At 34.8% G+C, this 15,321-nt stretch overlaps 2 protein-coding genes across 6 annotated transcripts in view; one reads left to right on the forward strand and one right to left on the reverse strand.

The window, feature by feature from the left end:
• Positions 1-5,866, forward strand: part of CCDC173 (coiled-coil domain containing 173) — a 35,975-nt gene extending 30,109 nt beyond the window's left edge. For all 5 annotated transcript variants that reach the window (XM_036023337.1, XM_036023338.1, XM_028509937.2 and 2 more), the window contains one exon: positions 1,293-5,866. In XM_036023337.1, coding sequence (XP_035879230.1) covers positions 1,293-1,637 — 345 coding nt within the window. In that variant the 3' untranslated portion in view covers positions 1,638-5,866. The remainder of the gene's footprint in view (positions 1-1,292) is intronic.
• A 2,709-nt stretch (positions 5,867-8,575) lies between these two features.
• Positions 8,576-15,321, reverse strand: part of PPIG (peptidylprolyl isomerase G) — a 45,858-nt gene continuing 39,112 nt past the window's right edge. Inside the window, 4 exon segments of the mRNA XM_028508603.2 lie at positions 8,576-10,342; positions 10,345-10,661; positions 10,850-10,884; positions 10,886-10,991. Of these exon segments, the coding sequence (XP_028364404.1) occupies positions 9,567-10,342; positions 10,345-10,661; positions 10,850-10,884; positions 10,886-10,991 (1,234 nt within the window). The 3' untranslated portion in view covers positions 8,576-9,566.

Raw genomic sequence — 15,321 nt, forward strand, 5'->3', positions numbered from 1 at the left:
TTTAATTTGTATTAGATACCAGGTTTGGGCTACTAGTTTATACAGAAATGTTGGTCACTGACTTTGGAAACAATTTTATGACTATTAAAATATATTCATGAGTATACAAAATCACTGAAGTTTTTACAAACTCGGCATTTAAAAAATTGCCATTGAGAAGACAAAATGAAAAAATTGTTAACCAGAACCTCATAGTAATTTTTAAAAGTCATGGAAATCCCACCATGGCTAGTGTGGCAATTGGTTGGAGTGTCGTCTGTAACCAAAAGGTTGCAGGTTTGATTCCCTGTCAGGGCACATGCCTAGGTTACATGTTCAATCCCTGGTCTGGGTGCATATGAGAGGCAACTGATGTGTCTCTCTCATATTGATGTTTGTCTCTCTCCCTTCTTTTCTTTCTGAAAGCAGTGGAAAAATGTCCTGGGATGAGGATTAAAGGGAAAAAAATAGTTAAAATCCTTTAGCCCTGTTTGTTAGGCATCGTCCCACAAAACAGAAGGTTGCCGGTTTGCTTCCCAATCAGGGCACATTTTGGGTTGCAGTTTCTGTCCCGTCAGGATGCATAAGAAGCAACTGATTGATATTTCTCTCATATCCATGTTTCTATCACTCTTTCCCCTCTCTTAAAAAAATAAACAACTCATATAAACGAACGATCTTTTGTGTAAATATCAACTGTTAAAATTTTTTATGAAATGTTGATAAATCAACTTTTTGTAGACTGTTTTGTGTACTACTATTCCACCCAGCTCCCGATTGATCTACATTGATAAATGCCACTTGTTCCAACTTCAGATTAGGAAACAGAGAATGTAGTTGGTTTAATTTAGTTCAGTCACTGGTAGTTTAATCTTACGTGCCAGGGGCCTGTGGTATATCAGGGTGACTTAGGACAATGGGTTTGAGTGAGTTCCTTCAGAACAGTGAGTGGACTGGGACAGTGATTGATGTGTCTTCTACATCTGCCGTGGTATACACATTGGTAGAAAGAGGATTCTAAACTTGGTTATTTGGTTTTGTCTAAATTTCATTCTTTTAATTATTTTGCTGTATTGTCTGAAGGCATATTAAGTTTCGCTTACCTTAATAGTCATGACTTTTGAGCATGATGATACTGTGAGAAGCATGGGAAAGTTTCTGAAACAAATTACAGTGTACAGCTTTTAAGTCAGAACTTGGTCAAGTATCAGTGAGTTTAGAAAATCATATTTACAACTTCAAATGCTATATATATTTAGAAAATTGGCCTTGTTTGCTAATCTGAAATTGTATTTTCTTTCTTTCCCTATTAGGCCAAAAATAAGTTTAATGCAAAACAAGCAAAACAAGCACAATTAGAATATTGCAGACTTACTGAAGATCTTGTGGAAGAAAAGGAGCAAGAATTTCAGGATTATGCCAGAGAAGTAATTGAACTTGAGTCTGAATCAACAAATAAATATATTTATCCTCTTGTGAAAGCTGTCCAGGCAGGCCCTGGAGGTGGCCATGGACCAGTTCTTAAGGACAGAGGTGGAGTAAGACCTAGTTACCAGGCAAATGATTGCTCTGGAGTCCAGCTCCCTTCTTATAGCTGTCAGGGATCAAAATGTAATAATTTTCAAAAGTCTAAGGGAAGGCTAGGTTTTACATGGTAGAAAAGTTTATTTGTAAGATTGAGTCTAAACTGTAACTAATATTGTAAGCTACAAATGTGAGTGAATTTCAGGTTCATAATTTAATAAAGCTGCTCTTCACCTAAGTATAATCATGTGTGATCTTCACCACTGAAGGTTAATTCAATTTTAAAATTTTAATATACATATACAACATGAAATGTATAATTTTAGCCACTAAAAAAATGTGCTCAGTTGCATTTCATTTAGCATAGTTTCAGAGTTTATCCATATTACTTTAATCAGAACTTCATTCTTTCTTATAGCTGGATAATATTCCAATGAAAGTTGTTCTTTTCTCTTCAGAAAATTATCATCCAATTCTTAAATTTTAGTTTCTAATAACACTACCAATATTACTAACAATGATTACTGAATGCAATTTATGGCTTCTTTGTGATTTTAGAGTGTATCTCACTAGATATGCAAATTACCATGTTTTAAAGTCAATGGAAATAATTCCTCTACATGGAGTTTGGTAACCAAGTTGATACAGACTCTGGTTATGAATTACATTCCCCTCCTCTTTTTTTTATCTTGATATAAAATGCAGAACACAAATGTTACCATCTTAGCCATTTTTAAGAGTACAGTTCACTAGTGTAACTCACTCACATGGTATACCTGATCTCCTGAACTTGATCATCTCGGGAAACTGAGACTATACACCCATTAAACAACTCTCCATTTCCACCTCCGGTCAGCTCCTGGGATCTACCACTCTATTTTCTATTTCTCATGAATTTGACCACTCTAGATACCTCATTAAATAGAATTATACAGTTTGTCTTTCTTTGACCGGTTTATTTCCATTAACATAACGTCCTCCAAGTTCACCTAATGTTGTAGTGTCAGAATCCTTTCATTTTATAAGACTAATACTAAATTATGTATGTGCCAAATTTCCTTTATCCATTCCTTCATCAGTGGACACTTTGGCTACTTCTACCTCTGGTCTGTGGTGAATAATGCTACTGTAAATACTGGCGTGCAGGTCTCTTTGAGACACTGCTTTAAAATCTTTTCAATATATGGTCAAAAGTAGAATTGGTGGATGACATTGTTTACAATTTTTTGAGGAATCATCATACTGTCTCCCATGAACTGCACCACTTTACATTCCCAAGATTGCACGAGGGTGCACTCTTCACTAGCCCCTTTGATGGTAGCCATCCTAATGAATGAGGTGGTATCTCATTGTGGTTCGGATTTGCATTTCCCAAACTGTTGATGTTGCAATTTATTATCACTGGATAAATGTCTACTTGAGTCTTTCTTTTCTCCTCCCACTGCTTTTGCTGTTCTTTACATAATGTGGATATTAACCCCTTATCAGCTATGACTTGCAAACATTTTCTCCCCATTTCCTCAGAAAAGTTACCTTTTCACTGCTGTCCTTTGTAGGTTACCTATTGCTTCTTAATATAAGCAAATATATACACACATTTGCATTTTATTCTTGCACGAAATCTTGTTTTCATTTACTACACCCTATACATTACAGTCCAGTATATAGCCCCCCTCCCCAACCCAATCTGGCATGGCATTTTGTTACACATTATGTACTAGTTTATTCAACCAGTGGTATACCAATTTAACGATCTCCAGTTTTGGCTATTAGAAATTTCTGCAATGAACAGCTTTGTTTCATATTTCCATCAGTGTACCTCTGAGATAGACTTCTACAAATGGGAATGCTGAGTATAGGTATAACTTACACAGACTGTCTTTCTCTCAGGGGTCAAATCTTATAGCAAAAGTATTTGATGTCATGATCTCTGAGAAGCCTTGAGCAATAAAATGTACTCTCCCCCCATGCCCAATTTTGCATGTAACTTCAGGACTTCTGCACCACCCTCTCACAGGCTGTACAGGGCAGTGGCTCGCCATACCCAGGACTGTGATTAAGTATATCTGGGGTGAGGACAGCCTCCTATACTTTTTAAAAATGGTATAGATGATTCTGTAAGCTAAGCTATTATTCTTACCCATAATTTCAGGGTTTAAAGACCCTGGGTTAAACAATTTCTGTTAAAAGACTAATGCAGCTGAATATTAAAAATACTACAGATTCCCAAATTGTGTGCCAAGGTGATCTAAGGGACCCTAGTGAATTCACAAATGTAGAGCTGGTAAGTTATTTTAAAAACTCGGAAGGGAAACAATATTTGCCATCTATTGGACTCTATAGGTTTTACTAGTTTTAGTTCAGTTTCAACGTATTAAACATGCCATCCCTTTAATGACATCCTATCTGTAAACCTGGGTGTTCAGTAGTTGCTGGAAAAAAATTGAAGTATGACACAAAAATGTAAAAGAAGACGGTGATCGCATCCAGTCTGATTCCAAGGTTTTAGTGCAATGACTTAAGTTGCATACATCCCATTAGTAACTAACTGTTTTGGAGGCTTAGGGTTGCCATGCAAAGGCACAATGAACTAATCAAGTCTGGGAACCTGTTACATATCCTTTCCTTTAAATTGTTTTAGGGAGTATATTACATAGCAGTAATGACTAGATTTGGATAAAGTTATCTTCATATTATAAAACAGAAAACAAGTTTCTACAAAATGGTAAGTTGTATAAATGTTTTATAACCAACTTACTTCAATGAAAGATAAAATAAAAGACCAGACATTACTAGCTTTTCTCCTTTACACAATTTGACTCAACTGGGCTAGGCTTTCTACTAGAGTTAAGCACACTAAAGAGTCTATGCAGCTTGAAAATTAATCATAAACAATTCAGTGTAAGGAATGAAATGGCAACACACACTAAGCAGTGGAAACATAACTGCTCTGCTATTTAACAAACCAAGAACTACAGTTTGTGGCAAAATGTAAACTACAACCAACACAATTTGGGTATTGAGGACTTTGAGGGGGAAAAAGCCTTTAAATTATGAACCAGCACTTACAAATAAAAAGGATATATATTATTGGATTAGGAAATGTTTAGGATAGAAACATTCTTAGAAAGCAATAAAAATAGGAAAAGCAAATTGATACTAAAAGTATTTTAATACACAATTTGCACAGTCCAAGCACTCAACATTTTACATATTCTCCTGGCTAAATAAAGCATTAAAAAACCCCAAAACACTCCAGAATTTCAAAGTTCAGTAATATTCATGTCAATACATACAAATAACTGGATGGTCAGAACGTTCTTACCTAAGCATATGTATTTTCCACGACTAACTCTCAAGTTAGGTAGGTGCATTTTCCTTACATATGTCTAATTTAAATTTAAAAAGAAAAAGGGAAACTAAGCAAAAATCCAAAAACTAGAATCGATTTTTCTTACAAGTCAATCAACATTTATATGGCTTTACAACAGTTTTAAAACTGGCAGGCAAAGGATATAATACAGTGTTCCCAATGCTGAGAAAATTTGGAGGAATTAAAAAGCAAGTGGGCTTTTCTACTAGATAGTAATGCAAATTCCAAGTGTAAACTTAAAAGTTTGCTGAGGCAAAGACACATTGCAATAGAAAGCATCATGATTAAACATTTATACTAGGACTTATTCCCAAACCTTCTGGAAATTGTCACTGCTGGCTAAATTCTTAAGCTCAGTACTGTTCAACTCTGCTCAGTTTTTGCCTAATACAAACTCTATATCCCTGTGGGTAAAATAAAAGTATATTTTAGTTGATTTATCTTCATTATTTAGCTTTTAATAAAAATAAACGTTAACTAATACAATAATTTTAAAAATACAGAAGCAAACTGTTACCATAGCATAGTTTATTTAATACAATGTTTAACTATAAAAGTTGATAGTCTGAGTTTATATTCTGTACAATGCAGTTTGCAGAAAACAGTTCAAGTTACCAGACTAATGATAAAAGAAGCAGCATTTTGAAACATTTTACAATTGTGACAAGAGCTTTATTCCTAAATTTCATTAAAAAAATATACATCACAGTGACTTTGAGCTTGGAAAAGAAGTGCATTAACTTCATTTGTTTTTCCCTTCCACAGAGAGCAGCCACAACTTTTAACATCCCCACATACAAATACCCAATTCATTTATCAATCCTTCAAAACACTATAAACACAGAAAGGAGAACAATATACAGCATGTGCTTTTGATAAACAGGAATTTGCTTTAAGCAAGAAAAAAAAGGAGGGGGGGAGAAAACGCAATTCAAATCCACCACTTACTCCCGTGCCTGAACAACTCCCTTCTACCTTGCTGATGGAATTTTTAAAATTTATGATTTTTTAAAAAATATTTACTTCTTGTGTCATGTCACAGCCCAGAATCTACCATTGCCCGAATCCTTTAAAGGCAGCTGGAAAGCCCATTATGGGCATGAGTCAGCCAATACTGTACTTTCTAGAGTTTATTTTTAAATATTTGTAATACATCTTTTCACAATTAACATTATAAACCTACAGTCCTTGGAGACTTTATTCAATTCTAAGTGTATAAATACTAAACTGAATAATTTTAGTAAACACGACCAAAAGGAGACAGAAAAATACCCATTTTTGTTCCTTTATAATTATCAACTATATGGTATATATTTAAAGTACTTCTGGTGAAGGTAAAGGCTTGGAACAAGTTTCTGTAGAAACTTGCTAAAGGTTCAAAGTATGAATGATGAAAAAAATTGCCACCCAAGTTGGAGCACAATGAACTTACAAAAAAAATTACTATGTTCCATATACTAACTTGAAAAGAAATTAGAATTGTCAATACCACTACTCAAAATACGAGAAACCTAATATGCTCTTATCTGTAATATTATTAATATTTTACTTTTCAGGTTCCTATCTACCACTGGGTATAAGAATCAAAGGTGCCCTGGCTGTGTAGGTCAATTGGTTAGAGCATCGTCCTGATACACCAAGGTTGGGGGTTCGATCCCTGGTCAGGACACATAAAAAGTAACCAGTGAATGCATAAATAAATGAAGCAACAAATAGATGTCTCTTTCTCTCAAACAAACTAAAATCTAAGGCAATTCAGCAAACCCAGTATGAATCAGTATCACACTTGTGTAGAGAAATACTGATTAAATTCTTTGAAACTTCTGTGAAGGCTTTGATTTAAGGAGTTTAGAAACTACAATGGTCTATGTATGAGCTCTTTAACTATATACTTTTAAAATGTTTTAAATCAACCAAGCAGCTTCTCTACTGCTCACTTAGCATCAGTCTATTTCTTGGGTATTGCCAATCAAACAATAAGGACAAACCAATTTAAATATCTTTAAGAAGGCATTAAGTCAAAGACAGTTTGAGCTAAACTATAAGCTCAGGCATAACAACAAAAATCAATGACAAGAGGTATCAGAAGGCTGACTTTTAGGGAAACTGAGTGTGTTTAAAGTAACAACTAAAGGTAGTTCAACTATTAAAAATGCAGTGGGAGAAAAGGACCATTTGTGCCATTTTGCTATTCAGATGCAAAGGAAGGTATAGTAAATGCTGCTTATTCATTTTCTAAATGTTGTTTATATTCTGAATATAAAATCTAGCTGACTGTCACCTCTCATTTCCTTTGCCATTATATGCTCCATTGTTAAAAATAGCTAACAAAGCTTAAAAAAAAAAAAAGGACCTATAGCCCTGGCTGGGTGGTTCAGTTGGTTGGAGTACTGTTCCATACACCAAAAGGTTGCAGATTTGATCCCCAGTCATGGCACATACCTAGGTTATGGGTTCGATCCCCAGTAGGGACACATATGGGAGGCAACTGATCGATGTTTCTCACACTGATGTTTTCTTTTCCTTCTCTCTCCCAAATCAATACACCCTCCGGTCAGTATTAAAAAAAATAAAAAGAAAAATACATGTAAATAATGCTTAGCATGGGGCTGCTCTTCTGATAACCAAAATAAAAGACTATTACTTACAGAAATTACTAAAATTTTCCCCCCAATTGTTACTTGCCTATAATTCTCAGTAGATAAAGCTCTGGGTCATCAGACAACATAGAAATATGTTTACCTATCATGTGTTTTTTAAAATATAACTGTTTAATAGAAATCCTTTCTTAAATAGCACCTCTCTCAAAGCTCCAATAATTTATAACAAAGATTTTAAAAATGCAATTTACTGAATTTAAAACAAACATTAACCAATTTAAAATACGTAACAGATTATACAGCTTGGGCACTCAAGACTCAACTATTCCTAAGGTAGGTGTGTGGTCAAATTTTCAAAGGAATCAATCATTCTAAATTATCATAAATATCTACTTTATAATCAGGAAAACAATCTGGAAAGACTCCATTGTGGATATTTGTTTCAATATATTCTGAACAATTGTATAATGATTACCCTATTCATTATGCAAACAGCTACCATAATATCATCAATATATTAATCAATAATGGGAAATATGTTAAGCATTGCTTTGCTCAGTACAAACAGCACTGAGTAGCTACTGTTTTACCAAGAAGCTGCCCTGGTAATAGACTTGACACTATACCGACAAATATTAAATTACAAAACACTGTAGAAGCTACTTATTCATTGGAATTCTGAAATTTCTTTTCAAATGAGGCAGGTTTTGTGTTTGCTGGATGTTCAATATTTTATTTAGAAGAGAAATTACAGAATAAAAGGCCACACATCACAAAAATAGCAATATACAACACATAAAATTCTAAATGGACTTTAGATATCATTAACGTTTAACTTTGTAAGCTATAAAATTTTGCAACTTTCTACTCTATGTGGCAATGTTATACATGCCCAGTTAAAATAATTTTAACAGTACTGCTATAAACCACCTGAAAAGAAAGAAACCAGAGTCATAAACATGCTGAAGCCTACTGTGATACATATATAGAAAAGATGCATTTTTCTTGTCATTTGAATCTCACAGCTACGAGAATTAGAGAAGTCAGTTTAAAAAAAAACAAACAAAAACCAAAACAAAACAGAAAAACACATGCCGAGTTAACACTCAACTTTATATAGGTCAGTGGCCAAAAAGAAATCTTGGAAGTTAATGTGGCAATACTAACAACTTTTAAAATCTGTCTAATGTATAAAGAGTTGCACAAGTGGTATGCTTTAGTAAGAAAAGGGGTTTTTTCCCCACTTGGGAGAAGGATAATAAAACAATGTTCTCAAAAAGCAAAAGTTTAATCTCTTTAGAGCAAAAGCATCACAGATTGAGAATCACAGTCTGATCTTCCAAGGTTAACTTGTCAGATGCTGTATAACAGCAAGTCAAGCTCACTCAGTACATCAACTGAAAAAAATACTCAACTATTTTACAGACAGTTAAGTAAAACAAGAGTAGACATGAAAAATATTGATATGAAACAAGCTACATGTGGAGCTATAAAGAACAGCATATGAAGTACAATATAAATAAGTATTTTAAAGCACAAATTACTATAAAATCAAAAGTGATGACTTCAGATCTCAAGCTATTAGAATCCTGCTTCTGCATACTTAAAAGCTGCTGCCTCTATTATAAATCAATCAGAAAATCTTTACAAGATTTTGTCTATCTAGTGGCTTCTAAAGTTCCTTTAATCATGAGAAACACAGGCTTTTGTAACAATATATTCCAACAATCAGTTATGCTTGTTTTCAAATGATGATTACACAAGTTAGGGTACAGAATAGCATGTTTGCCATGGGCTGATTGTTGCAACACAGAAATGTATACAGGAAATAGTGAAACACAGCACACAGTATTACACCAAAGTTTTTCTCATTTCAAGTTTATTAAAACTTTAGCAGTACAAATTATCCAGGTTGCAGATTATCAAAAGATCAACTCAAGGAAGTCCACATTTAAAAAAAAGGACAAACATAAACCAAAAACAACGAAAAAGGGAAAACAACATAAAGATCCATCAGCAAAAGTCTCTAAAACTTAAAATTCAAGACAGAATGGAAATAAGTTTATACAACTCACTCATCCACTTTGTCTTCATCTGTTTCCAGGGCTTGATTCATGATCAAATTTTTTATTTTTATCATGTACATGGTCATTTTCTTGACCCTTTGATTTTTGGTTTTCTTTTTCCACTGAGGATCTGGTCTTCCCATCCTCCTTATTTTTCAATGTGGAAAACTTTAATTCATTGTCCTGACTACTTTGTTTTATTTTTGAGAATGGACTTTGATCTCTATCAGCCTTTTTATCCCTGTTATTATTTGAACTACTATAATCACGATTTTTAGAGTACATTCTCTTTTCACCTTCAGAATTTTCTTTTCTGTGTGAACTCTTACTTTCTTGGTTTCTGTATTTTTCTTTGTTTCTGCTTTGACTTTCTTCTCTCTCTGAGCTCCGTGAATCTCTCCTCCTTCTCTTTCTATCTTTACTTCTTGATCTTCCTGGTGTTGCTCTTCTCTCTCGGCTTCGTGACCTTCCTCTTCTCCTGTACTCCTGTTCTCTGTACCTATGGTACTCCTTGCTCCTGCTACGATCACGGTCATGGCTTCTGGATCGCACTCTCCTGCTCCTGTCCCTACTTCTGCTTCGTTCCCTTGTTCTACTATTGTAACTGTGTTTGCCTTTAGTTGCATCACGTTCTCTACTCCTAGACTGTGCATGTCTTTCCTTTTCCTTACTTTTATTATGATCATGCTCATTACTTTTTGATTCTAACTGTTTAGACTTCTCTTTACTTCTACTCCTTTCCTGATCTTTTCCTTTAGAATCAGATTTTTCCTTTTCTTTAGCATTCTCATGATCCTTCTCTTACTCCTTGACCTCATCCTCTTTTCTTCATGTCTACTATGCTTTGTATCTCTTTCCTTGCTCTTTGATTTCTCTTTGCTTTTACTCCTACTTTTAGATTTGGCTCTTTTCTTCACCTTGTTTTTATTATACTTATCATCTTTTTCTGAATTTCTTCTGACATCTCTCTCTTTGCTGTTAGATTTATGGTCTTTAACTTTCTTTTCCTTTTCACTTTTTCTATTTGGACTCTCAGACACATGCCTGTGATCAGTTACTTTCTTCTCTTTTACTCTAACTGGGCTTCTCTGATTTTCTTTTATTTCATTTAACTCACTCCTAAAAAATAAGAAAAGAAGTTTTGAAATTTTATTAAGACTGGTATCCATCATAAGCTAAAATGATATTCTACTTTCATTAAGATATTCAGAAACTTTATGTGTAATAGTAAAAAAAAGAAAGAAAAAGCAAAAACAAAACAAAAAACAACTTGTCACTACATTTGAAACAATACAGTTAAATCTTACTTATCCCCTTTGATCCATCTTTCACCACTTGATACTCCTCATTCTTTGAGCTCTTTGCATCTCTTGCCTCCAATGTGGAGGAGTCTCACTACGTCTGAAACGATCCCTTGATCTGGATCTAGATGGAGTTCGATAACGCTTAAGAAAATAAAAAGGGAAAAAATTAACATAAAAATATAAAGGCATTATGTCACAGCTAAAGTGTATGTATTTCTAGGTTCCAATAAAATGTCTGATATTTCAATGCCTGATAAAAATGTCCCAATTTTCAGATAGGAAATCAATGAGGCAGAAATACTTTAAAATAGTTATACTGTAAGTTCCAAATAAAAAGCATTAACCATAGAAACTCCAGCCACCCACGTCTTTTCTATGGAACTGTCCTATTTAAGTGATGCTAAAGCATAATAGGTGCAAGGAACCCTTACAAGTTGCCAAGTTCCAATTTGAAAATATGTACGAGTACTCTTGATGTCTTAAAGCAAATAGTTCCATATTATGAAAAAACTGAGTAAGTGCAGAGATGCTCGTTTTTTCAATCAGTATTTACTCAACTCTTAGGATAGCCAACCCCTCTACCACATACTGAGGAAACATCAGGAAGCCAAGACACACCTGATTTTGCTCTGTTGGAACTTATATTCTACAAGGCTAGGAAAACACAGGGACAGGCATATTATCACACATGTCAAGATATATAAAGCCACAATTAGAATGAATGTAAAGCAGCAAAAGACATTCAGATAATACATAAAAAAGTTGTCTGATCTAGTATGGGTTAAACAATTAAAAGCTGAGAACTAAAGAATATACATGAGCAGTTTCCTAGGCAAGGGTGAAAAAAAAGAGGCAAAGGTAGTGAGGATAGATGCATGAGAAAGAACATGTGAGGAATATGAAACATACCACGTTGAAGGTCCTGAGATAGGAAGAAACAGCATGTTTTAGAAATGATCAGAAGACAGATCAAGTGTGGGCTAAAGACAAAAACTAAAAACTAAAAGGGAAGGTAATACTTGATAATACTGATGATGAGGTAAGAACTAGATTTTGTGAGGTCTTGTAGGCCATGGTAACAATTTTGGATTTATCAAAAGGTCAATGACAACAGAGTGACATATTAGATTTCCATTTTAAATAAATAACTACTCTGAATATAACTGAGAAAGGGTTATAGTGATTCTCGAAGTGTGGTCTAGGGATCTCAAGACTTGGGGTCAAGGGGGAAGGTGGGAATCTGTGAGGTCAAACTATTTCCATAAGGGAGCTGCTGCGGAGCTCTGCAGCAGTTATGGTGCAGCAGCTTTCCTGGGAGGAGGTGTCACCCTGTGTGGGAGTGCCAACATCGAGGCTGAGTTCTTCTCGTTTGTCACCAACAGCATTTTATATCAGCGTGGCATTTATCCACCTGAAAACTTGCCTTAATGTAGAAATATGACTCATCCTGCTTAACTACGGATCCTGAGCTCATGAAATACCTAAATACTAATGTGGTAGAACAACTAAAAAGATTGGTTATACAAGTGTTCTAAAAGATTGGTTATACAAGTGTTCAGTTTAGAAACTGGTGGTAGTCATCTCGAATGTTCAAAGTGGTGAAGTCCTGGAAACATGGTAGTTTGATATTGAGTGTGACAAGGCTGCCAAAGATGACAGTACGCTCAGAGAAAGTCTCAGAAAGCTATCAAAGATGAAATCTGCTCAGCAATCAGACATATCACAGCTACGGTGACATTTCTGCCACCGTTGGAACTTTCTTGTTCATTTGATCTGATCTATAAAAATTTGATTGTACCTGAAAAGTGGGAAGAATTGGGAGCACAGTTCATGACCAATTCTGAGCAAGTCTATCTGCGTTCATTCACTACTACAGTCCACAAAGTAACAGTGCAGTGGGTGGCCTACAAACCTCTATCCTTGACTGAAGATAAGAAACCTAATGTAATTTTCAAATGTGTGGTTTACTGAACAAAGTCAAGTGTAGTTCATGTTGTATTTCACTGATTAGCTTTTAGAGGGAGAAAACTTAACATTGTACTTTACTGAACTGGGCATAATTGTTCCATTTTCTGGTACCTGTTTAACTTTCCATAGTGTTGACATACCGTATTTTTTGGACCATAAGAAGCACCTAGGTTTTAGAGGAGGGAAATAGGGAAAACATTTTTAGGCAAAAAATGGGGTGAAATATTTACTAACATAAATAATATTTTACCAATGTAAATGGCATTAACCACCATTATTCCTCCCAAACTGGGGGTGGGGGGGTACATCTTATAGTCCAAAAATATGGTAATTTTTTGCACACCGTTCTAAAGGGAGCCAACAGGGTATATCAGCACTGTAATGTCAATTCCTTTGAAGGTGGAAACTGTAGGTGGAAAAACTTTGCTATAGAGCTAAATACGGTCTTAAAGCTATAAAGGTCTTCCTAAATATGACCTTTTGGTCAAGTAGCTTTGACTCAGAATATTGGTAAATATGGCACATGCCAAAGGAAGTCTGAATGAATATCAGAATGTTTGTTTAGATCCTAAGTAACTGCTAATCCACAATAACAAAATACTGCTATAAGGTCCTTTTGCCATTTATTTTATTTGTGCAGTTTCCATGTTGAAAAAAATCTTCAATTATTTGACTTAATGTGTATAAGTTATACTTACAAAGCTATCATTATTTCTGCTGTTTAAATTCTGGTGAAACAGAACTCTTACAAATGTCTTTTTGTATTTTATAAAATCAAACTTTGAATAAAAATGATCAAGTTAAATGTGTATGTTTAAAAATAACTGTTTTCATAATATCACATTATTTGTCTTTTCCACATTCATTTTTTCATTATACAGTGGAATTTTTTAGAGACATGACATGTTTTGATATCTTTGTTTTCATAACTGAAGGAATATGAGCTTATATACAGGGTTGGGCAAAAGTAGTAGTAGGTTTAAAGTTGTTTGTCTGGAAAATAATACAATAGTTAAGTAATAATAATACAAGAATAAACTCTTTCATATACTGACCACTGCAAACCTACTTTTGCCAACCCCTGTAGTCTGTTTTAAATACTTCTTGTTTTAATTTCCAGAAGAGTACATATTGATAGATACAATCCACATCAGAAAAAACTCTTTTGAATCCTTGATAACTTTTAAGAGTGTAAAGAGGTCTTAAAACAAAAAAGTTTAAGAACTGACATGAGAACAGTTTTGGAAGCTATTTGTAGTTCTGAGACTATACAGTGAATTGAACTAAGATGACTGGAGCTTGAAAGAAGCAGATGGGATTCAGAGTATTTAGGAGGTTAAGCTGAGAGAATTTGGTGATAAGTAAGATATATAATACAGGAGCCCTGGCTAGTGGTGGCTTAGGTTGGTTGGAGCATCATCCCAGAAACTGGAAGGCCACAGATTCGATTATTGGTCAGCCCACATACCTAGGTTGCAGGCTTGGTCCCACTCAGGGAGCATGCGAGAGGAAATTGATTGATGTTCTCTCACATCAATGTTTCTCTCCCTTTCTAAAAATCAGTAAGCATGACCTCAAGTGAGGATAAAAAAAAACAGATATATAATATAGGAAAGAAGGAGAAAACAAAATGCTGCTTTTTATAAAAGGTTTATTTATTTATTTTGAGAGAGAGGGGAAGGGAGGGAGACAAACATCGATGTGACTGGGAATCAAACTGGTGACCTTGTGGTTTGCAGGCTGTGCTCAATCCACTGAGCCACACCAGCCAGGATGATTCTTGAGCTTTAGGTTTCAGTAACAGCATAGGTGGTAGTGTTTGTCATAAGACCAGGAAACTAAAGGAGGATCAGCAAAAGTGCTTATGCTCACCATTATATATAGTGAATCTGAAGTGCCCATTAAACAACTAAATGACTGTCAAATAAGCCTTGATGAGAGTAGAGTAGATGAAAATTTGGAAGTTATCAGCATATAGGTAGCCACTGAAGCCGCAGAAGTGATAAGATTGTCCAAGGAGCATAGGCGGGGTGAGAAGAGTTGGAACACTGAAGTACTATAAATATTTAAAAGTGGGATAGAACAGTATAAACCGATGCTGGAAATTCAAGATAGACTGGTCAGAGATAGGAAGAAAATATGGTGGAAACAGGCAAAATGACTATTACAAGGAGGGAGATTAAGTAAGACAAGGAATGAAGGGATCCCTGGATTTGTGACATGAAGCTGATCACATGGCAACTGCTATGTTTCAGCAGAATGGCAGAAGACAAATGGAAATGGTTGAGGAATGAGTAGGAAGTAAATAGTTAATATATTAAGTACAGCTAAGTTTCTAAAATTCTGAAAACACAGTAGACATTTAAATTCTGATGAGGACAGTCTAGTAAAGAGAAGAAGAATGGATCATAAGAATAGTTGATTTTTAACAAGAACAAGATGTAGTGGTCAGGAAGTAACAAGGGGGCAAGAGAAAGCTCTCGATCTCATTTTACACCACACACACC

The sequence above is a fragment of the Phyllostomus discolor genome, chromosome 4 (assembly GCF_004126475.2).
Source record: "Phyllostomus discolor isolate MPI-MPIP mPhyDis1 chromosome 4, mPhyDis1.pri.v3, whole genome shotgun sequence".
NCBI lineage: Eukaryota > Metazoa > Chordata > Mammalia > Chiroptera > Phyllostomidae > Phyllostomus > Phyllostomus discolor.